Raw genomic sequence first — 8702 nt, forward strand, 5'->3', positions numbered from 1 at the left:
GTGACTCTGCATAAGTCCATTGTGGACCCTTTAGAAGAGGTGCCTGAGAATCCTGAAGTTTCTTCTGCTTCCCCATCCCCCACTGATTTTTAAAGCCAGAAGTTATGGGGACTTCCTTCCTGGCACTGGAACCCTGGGCTGGGTCACCTGGTGTGGGGCTAGGGTCCCTCACTTCTGACATACGCCTCCTGATTTTTGTCTACCTCACATGGGTGTAGGACTCCCCATTCTACATATCCTGTCTCTGCATCTCTGCCCCTCCTCCCCATCTGGATGAATGTAACTTCTTTAATTCCTTGGTTAACTTCCATACAGCTTGATTTTCTGATGATTCTGGGTGATAGTTGTTTTGTAGTTCAGTGTATTTTTTCTGTGGCTGTGTGAGGAGCCATGTTTACCTATGCCTCCATCTTGACTGGAAATCTCACTCTTTATTATTGAGACTGTACTGTCTACTGGTTCTGTACCAAGCACTGCATGTACATTGTTTCATTTCAACCTCACAACCCTATATCTCCAGGACCTGGCACAGTGCTCAATAAATGTCTGCAGATTGAATGAATAGCCCCAGGGCAGGTATTGTTATGCCCACATTCCAGTTTCTGGAGGTTATATGACTTACCCAAGTCACAGAGCTATTGAATAGCAGAGCCAGAACTTGAACCTGGATGAGTCTGTTTTCAAAGCCTTGAGTGTTTACTTCCCACATTATCATGCCTTCGATGTAGTGAAAAGCCAAGACATAGAAGATAAGACTTAGACCTAAGACTGAGAAAATAAACACTCCAGCCTTGGAGCAGAAACCCGTGAGCATGGAGTCCCACTGAACTGAAACAGGCAGCGTCTCAGGGTAAAGCGTCGACAAGAGGGAACACACTGCTATTGGACACAGCCCCTTTCTTGTTACCCTGAGGAACTGAGTAAAGGAAGGATAAAGGAAGCAGAAGCTGGGAGTATAAACAATAAACTTGACCTCTTTGGGTCCGGTTAAGAGCACAGGCTCTGGAGTCAGGTATACATGAGTTTGAATTCCGCCTCAGTCATTTGGAACTGCAGGACCTTGAGGAAGTTAATTAACCTAAGTATCAGTTTCCTCATCAGCAAAACAGAGCCCCTCTCTGTGAAGTTGTTCGGTGGGTAGGTGAGGTAATGTGTGACAGACACGATACCCAGCCCCAAATCAGTGTCCGAGAGAGATCTGTTACTTCTAGTAGTAGCATTTCATTCTTTCCCCATTCTAAGATCAAATTTTGACCAAGTAAGAGGGGAAATTGGTCCCAAGAGACATGACAAGCCAGGGTGGTCTTAAAGCTGTGGGCTGGCGCTCCAAGTTGCAGACCAGATTCTTACTGCTCTGTCTGCAACAGAGAATTCTGTTCCCAACACAGTTCTATACGGAGGTAACCCCAACGCAGGTGGGCCCACATTGTAGACATTTGAGGTTATTTCAGAGGCCAAATTAAATGACACTTTCCCTTATTTGGTCCTCATCCAGGTGACGTAATTCTAACCCTCTTCTCTTAATCACAAGCAAAGCTTGAAGCAATCAGTGTACATTACTGGTGAATCATTTAGAATTTTAGATCATTTTTTTGACATTGCCGTGATTGAGGCTCTGGATGCTCCCAAACTGCACCCCACCCCACCACCGTCAACACACACAGGCCCAACAAACCCCTCCCAGGCAGCACCGTCAGAAAATGCAAATACTGCTGACTACAAGCAGATAGAATCACCACCTTACTCCACTCCTCACAGCTTGGGCGGATAAACACTTCCCCAGGCGAGCCATCTGGACAAACACCCAGAAAGGAAAACAGGTCTGGGAAGAATGGCCTCAGTTTCTGTTGGAACAGTGCTTTGGACAGGACGGCAGAGCTCAGCCTGGTACCTGGGTTGACCTCCAGCTCCACCCTCCCTCTGAGCCACTGTTGAAGCCAGAACAGAGAAATGCCACGGGGGGCGGGGTGGGGGGGGGTCTCATGGGAGAAGGAAACCCCAAGTGACTTCTTCCCTTTCTCCCTTACTGGGGGGGGGGGGGGCGGTTTTCCAGACCACAGAAGGCAATGAATTTAAAACTCTTAGGAACTCTTCCTCATCCTTAACACTGGAGTAGGCTCAACATTCCTCCCCTCAGAACCTCAGAAGCTTTCATCCTTGGATTAAATCCACAGCCTGGGTCTTTCAGACTCCCCATTTACTGGTTCTGCCTTTCAGTCCAGCCACCCTTACTTCCCATAGTTCCTTATAATGAACACTCTGGCTCACCCTCAAGTGACCTCAATTCCAATAAACAGTCCCCCGCCCATCTCCTGTAGCTACTCACTTATCCATATATCCACTCAGTGAGATTTTATTAGGCACCTATTATGTGTGCTGCACTGTTCTTGATACAGAGAGTAGAGAGAGCAATGGTTTCTACCTTCCAAATCCATATCCTGGTGAGACAAACACTCAGAATGGCAGGCAGTTATAATACTGGGTGCTAAGGGACATGATACTGTACAGAGCACTTCTCTCAAAGGGTGTTTTGTTTCTCTCTCCGTCTGTCTGTCTGTCTGTCTCTCTCTCTCACACACACACACACACACACCCTATGCTGGCTTTTTTACCTTTCACACCTTAGAATTCCTGTAGCAAGACACAGTGGCATATAAACTCACCAGAGAGCACCTGAATACACACTGCTTTGCGTTCTTCTCTAATTGCTTCTTGCACATGCAGCTTCTCTCCGTCCCTCATATAAATACAGAATTCCGCACATTGCATAGCACATTACCGAGCATGGGATGAGCACCTGGAAAAACCTCTTGGCCTGCCAGTCTTGCCTCCATACCGCAGCCAGAGCGATCTTTCCAAAACACAGACATTACCTTCCTTCTTAGAAACCTTCTGCAGTTTCCCTGCTCTTAGGATTAATATCAGAATTCTAACATGGCCCGAGGCACCCAGCCTGGCCAACCCCGTCTGTTTCCCTAGCATCATCATGCTGTACTCTCTCTCCCAGGCTCCCTGTTCCCTCCACAGCGCCTTTGCAGCCTCTGCCCAGACCCCTTCCCTCTTCCTTCCCTACTTCGCCTTTTTAACCCTGCTCATCCTTCGTATGTTAGCTCAAGGAAATATTTCCCTTTTTGGGAAAACTTCCTCTACCCACCTAGTAAGATCAGGTTCCTTCCTCATTTGCTTCCATGAATGGATTACTTTCCATCAGAGCATTTACCTCAGTCTGCAAGCAAGCCTTCATCAGTGGGGTTATTCGATTAACGTCTGCCCCCCAGTAGGCAGTAAGCTACATGAGAGCAGTGGGTGTGTCTGGTTTTGCTCACAGTCCTATCTGCAGCACCTGTTCCAGGGCTGACGTATATCAGGTATTCAATAAATGTCTGCTGGATGAATCAATGAATCAGTGAAGGAAGGAAGGAAGGAAGGAAGGAAGGAAGGAAGGAAGGAAGGAAGGAAGGAAGGAAGGAAGGAAGACTAAGTGTCTTCACATTCCATGCTCTGTACTCACTGTGGAAATACAAAGACTAAATCTGTATCCTCAAGGAGTGCACAGTCAGAGCGCAAAGAGAAAAACAATTACGACAGAGTATTGGGTGCAGGATCTATTTTCAGAGTCTGCTGTGGCCACGGGATTGGAGGAGTGGTGGTGTGAGTGCCTGTGCTTTGGTCCCCTTGACCTTCATCGTGTCATCTTTGCTATATTGACCCAGATCATAAAGGGCCTGTGCCATGCTTAAGAGTTTGCACTTTAGCTCTGGTTTTCAATCAGGACAGTATTCTCCAAAACTTCTTAAAATAGGCTGTATTTCTGTATGTCTTCACGGTAGGGCTATTTGAGCTCCATTTCTCCTCCAAGGACTCTGTGGTTCTGTAATAAAAATTAGTTTCTAGTGTCAAGGCTTCAAGCAGCAGGTTAGGGGCCTGGTAGAAAATGGAAAGTCCAAGGACTGGAGTCGGCCGCCACCTAGTGGCCTGAGCTGCACTTGCATACTTTTCCAAACAGTTCTCTTCTCGCTCCCCCTGGTTCTCTGCGGTTAGTGAGACACGTCAGTCAGTAAACCAATCTGGTGAGTGTGCCTAGAGAACAAGGAGAGGGAGAGAAGAAGATGGCCTTAGGAGGAAATGAAAGTCGGTTCTCAGGAAACCCCTGACAAACCCACTCCTAGCAGATGGTCCTGAAGTGGCCAATCATGGCTGGGGGTTGTAATGAAAAAAAAAGAAAGAAAATTCGCAAGTGTGTTGTTCCACCTTCTCGTAGGTCGAATTTATAACCTGATCTACCTTGTCCAAGCTGAGAGGTAGTGTGGCCAGCGGGAGGCATCCCTCTCATCTTCCCGGCAGTGCCTTTAACAATCACACTGCGTCGCCTTTGGTGCCTATGTGTTATGACTGAGCAGATAAAATATGTATATATATGTATATATATGTGACATAGCCTTCTCAGAGCTGTGGCCTCAACTGAGCTTAGAGTCTAGGGTCAAACAGAGTGAGGTTTGTCCTCCAGATCCATCGTTGCTAACTCTGTGACTTGGGTAATTTAATTCTCTTCTCTGATTATCAGTTTCCTCATGTGAAAAGGGGGCAACAATGATTGCATCTAGCGCAGAGTTATTGTGAAGATTAAAATGTTTCTAAATCTCCTACTCCAGGACGTGTTATCTAGGGTCATTGCTATCACCATCCTCATTGGCATGTTCATTAACAAGGAACCAGCCTGGGTCAGAGAAGTTATGAGGTTGAGTTCAGAGCAAGGGGACCTGAAAATGTTCTCCAAGCTGAGCACAACCCAGGCCTAACCCTGCTTATCGTCAGAGACCAGAGACCAGATGAGACTGGGCACTTGATGGTATATGGCTTGTAGACTGAAAACTGTTTCTTAAGATCATTCTGCCTTCCAGGCTGCCGACAGTAAGTCCCGCAGACCAAGTGCCCTTGGGGAACCACAGCGTCTGTTATTCCTGCTCTGCTTCTGAAGCAATAAATATGGAAGTGAAGATGTAATAGAACATAGTGTCCTTACACAATTGGGCGTTTTTTAAAAAATAGCAGCTTATTGAGCTAAAAATTAAAAATCCCCTATCCCTTTTGTTTCTTTTTACTGAAAAGGCTTGTTTTAAAATATTCTTCCTCTAACCTTTTCCTGTTGGTTTGCTGTTTCGTTTTCAGGTTTCGCCTCTCTTTGCCCGAGTCCAGACGCAGCAATATCGAGGTAGGAATCAGATCTCTGAGTTCCAGGGAGAACAGGAGTTGTCCTACACAGCAGCGGGGGCTTGCTTTCTGTACTGCATAGTAGTGCTTGTTTTTCCCATGAGTGCAAATTTTAACTTTAAAATTCTTTATGTAGCTACTAGTCCATTAACTATTAAACAACATAGGAAGTCTCCAATGCACTTTTATCTGTTCAAAACACTTTAAAAAGAACTCAAAAGACTGTGAAGACCTTGTATCATGTTTGGGGGAAAAGGTATTTTCAAGGAGCTTTCCCTCTTTGGATAAAATAATCCTCTATAGTTACATTTAAGAGCCAGATTCCCAAAGGATGAGGCTCTATGTCAATTATTAGGCCACGGTCAAATTTGCTCTTTGAAGGCTTTCTAGTCACCTCCTAAAATGAGGGCAAGGCTGGTTGCATAGATATCTTTTGGGGGGCCCAGCTTGGTGACCTCCTGACTGGAAGACTGGTACAACGTGCAATGGGTACCACCAACCCCCAAGTTTCAGGAAGATCAGCCAATCACTAATTGGCCCCCAGCCCTCATGGTGCTTACATTCTAGAGCAGTGGTTCTCAGGTAGGGTCACCGTGGATGAGCACCATAGCCATTAGGTCGGTGACAGACTGTAGTCAGTGAGAATGCATAGCTGACTGTCTCATAAATAATACTTCCTGAGCCCAGAGGAGTCAAAATGAGGCCAGGTTTTCCAGGAAGACCCAGACAAACTCCTTAGTGTCTACAACAAAGTGTACTAATCATGACATTTCTGAAAAAAAATGGCAATGCTAGATACTGGGCATAATAACTTGTGTAACCCTAACAACACCCTATGAAGTTGGTACTGTTAGCTTCACTTTAGGGTTGAGGAGCTTAAGGCACGGGGAGGTCAAGGAACTTTACCAACATCACACAGTAAAGTGTTAAAGACAGAAGTAAACCTAGGAAGTCTGCTTCAGAGCCACCCTCACCAAATTACAAGGAGGTCTTTATTATTGCTAAGCCTAGAGAATGCTCAAAAAATATTGATCGAATGAATTCAATCATAGTTCAATAAAAAATACTGAATGTTCATCATAGTCCTTTTATTTTTAGTACCTGAATCTTGCTAACATTATACAACTGCCATAGTTAATGAATAACAAACTGGGCATTCTGGTGATGCCATTAACTGCAGAGCATAATATAATGTGAGGGAACTGCTGTGGCTGGGCTTCCCAGTAAATTAAGGAAAGATTACTGATTGGGATATGTATTCGTTGTTTTAGTGTCTCACTTGGTAGTGTCTAAGCTGCCCTGTTTGCTGCCACCACATGGTCCCTCTGCATTGATTGTCACCATGAGCCAGGGTAGAGGGGAGCAGAAATGTCTGTCCTCAAGGAGGAAAAACTCGGGAAACTCCATAACTCGGTTTCCCACAAAATAGCTCTCACTGTCTGGAAGCTGGAATTGGCATCTCTGCCAGGAGATTCTAATGATAGCTCTCTGTTCTGGGAAGGTGTGGGGAGGCGCAGGTCCAAACCAGGCGTGGCGCCTTAAAAATGTCTTGATTTGACAACTGACTTAGCTTCCCCTTTCATTTTAGGTCTTGAGGTTTGAGAATATTCTGTCTTCCATCCTCCACTTTGGCGTCCTCCCACTGGCCAATGGTAAGAGGTTCTTGGGAAGCAATGTGACTCTGACATTGGCAAAGCGTTGGGGATTGTTTGGGACTTTCCACCTGAAGCTTGTACTTCTAGAGAGTTGTTACGAGTCCAGGCCGGTGCCAGAATTTGCAAAGTCTGTACCATCAACGATATGGTTGCAAAACTAGTTATTCTAGGTTCAAACCTTGTTAGCAACTCTACTTGAAGACTCAGCAAGACAGGCTATTTCTGGTTGAGTTGAAAAGATTGAAACCATTCTCCTTACGCAATGAAGAGTCTCCTCCAGTCAGAAATGACATGACTCACACTAGCACCCGGTGGTTCTCTGTGGTTCTCATACAAAGACCACCCTCCGGATAGACAGAGTCTCAGTGAAATGACCACTGTCCACACACAGCAGCATCCAGAGTTCAGCTTCACTAAAATATGCTTTGGAGTAGAGGCCAAGATGCTCTCGGACCCACTCAGTTATTTTCAAACTACAAATGGGACAAGGTGCCGGCATTTTTCTGCCATCCGAATGCGTATAATAGCGGGTGCATTTTTATTAAACACGGATTAATTAACCATTCTTCCAGAGACATGCTGGGGACAGATCGGAGAAAATGAAAACACAGAACTAGGGAGAATGAGAAGATAAACTGTTTCAAAGCTTCCTGTTAGTCTCTTACTCAAAAGCTTGCCAAAACTTTATGTGCCCATGCCCAAGTGTTTTACATCTTGTTTTACATTTTAGCAAAATTGCAGCAAGGATTTCCTCTGCCCAACCCACACAAAATCTCATTCGTCAATTCAGACATCGAAGTCCTTGAGGTAAGAATGTGAATATTCTCTTAACTGCCCCATTTCTTTTCATAGCAGAAAAAGCCTCTTTCTATTTGCTTACTTTCTGTTTACCCTGTTCTGCTTTGGTTTTTTTTTCCCAGCTCAGGGAATTTTATACACATAATATTTGGTTATTAAAGCTCGCAATTAATTATGAAAAGCATTTAAACTCGAGTTTAAATCAAACCAGGTCCAGTTTCCCTTTGCCGCCAAATGTATTCCCACCACAGAACCAGAGGCACTGCATTGTGCTTCATTTTCTTTACTTCACAAGGCCACGTGGAAGGCTGGCACTATCAGTCCCGTTTTACAGATGAGGAAAGTGAGATTCAGAGAGTGAAGCGGCTTGTGTAGATGGCCAAAGGCACGACCGGGGGAGGAGGGACAGGGGAGGCGAGGATGTGACACAGCGGGACCTGGTAAAGAACCTTGTCTCTCCCTCACCCCTCAGGAAAACCCGCCTCCTGTGGCTGCAGGTGCCCCAAGTTTAACCTTATCTTCATTGTTGCATCTTTTTCAGCATTTTCTTTTGGTTTCCACTGACCTGAAGTATGAAACGTCTTTAAAACAGCCATCAAGCTTCTATGGTTGGGAAGGTCTGAACCTGATAAATGAAGAGTGGAGGGGGAAAGCAGTCCCCTGATTGCCTGAAGTCCACTCCAGGAAGTAAATGGCCCTTAACCCCACCTCCTGTAAACCCAGAGGGAGAAGACAGTGCGCGCTGGAGTTGTAAAGTTCTCATCAAGGGTTCAGGCTGAAAGTTTTCTTTCTCGAGTCCTCGGAGACAGGGGGAGGCAAACTGGGTTAGAGTTGAATCAGGGTGTGTGTGGAGGAATGGGCATTCGAATGTGTGCTCCTGTCTCAATGCCTGCTGTGTGTTCTTGTTTGTGAGATTCTGTGGCCAAGAGCGAGGAGTACCCTCCTGATGAGGTGCAGGAGGAGCTCTTAAGTACAGATTTGAATTGGTGTCGTCAGAGGACAGCCCTCAGCCTCCAGCTCTGTAGGGTTCTCCCCTCC

At 45.7% G+C, this 8702-nt stretch overlaps 1 protein-coding gene across 1 annotated transcript in view; it reads left to right on the plus strand.

Moving 5' to 3' along the window:
- BPIFC (BPI fold containing family C) overlaps positions 1-8483 on the plus strand; it is a 36748-nt gene extending 28265 nt beyond the window's left edge. The window contains exons 13-16 of the mRNA XM_037160531.2: positions 5170-5212; positions 6800-6863; positions 7597-7673; positions 8206-8483. Of these exons, the coding sequence (XP_037016426.2) occupies positions 5170-5212; positions 6800-6863; positions 7597-7673; positions 8206-8328 (307 nt within the window). The 3' untranslated portion in view covers positions 8329-8483. The remainder of the gene's footprint in view (positions 1-5169; positions 5213-6799; positions 6864-7596; positions 7674-8205) is intronic.
- The last annotated feature ends 219 nt before the right edge of the window (positions 8484-8702 follow it).

This window comes from Artibeus jamaicensis, unplaced genomic scaffold, assembly GCF_021234435.1.
Source record: "Artibeus jamaicensis isolate MK-2021 breed Jamaican fruit bat unplaced genomic scaffold, CSHL_Jam_final contig_233, whole genome shotgun sequence".
Classification (NCBI taxonomy): domain Eukaryota; kingdom Metazoa; phylum Chordata; class Mammalia; order Chiroptera; family Phyllostomidae; genus Artibeus; species Artibeus jamaicensis.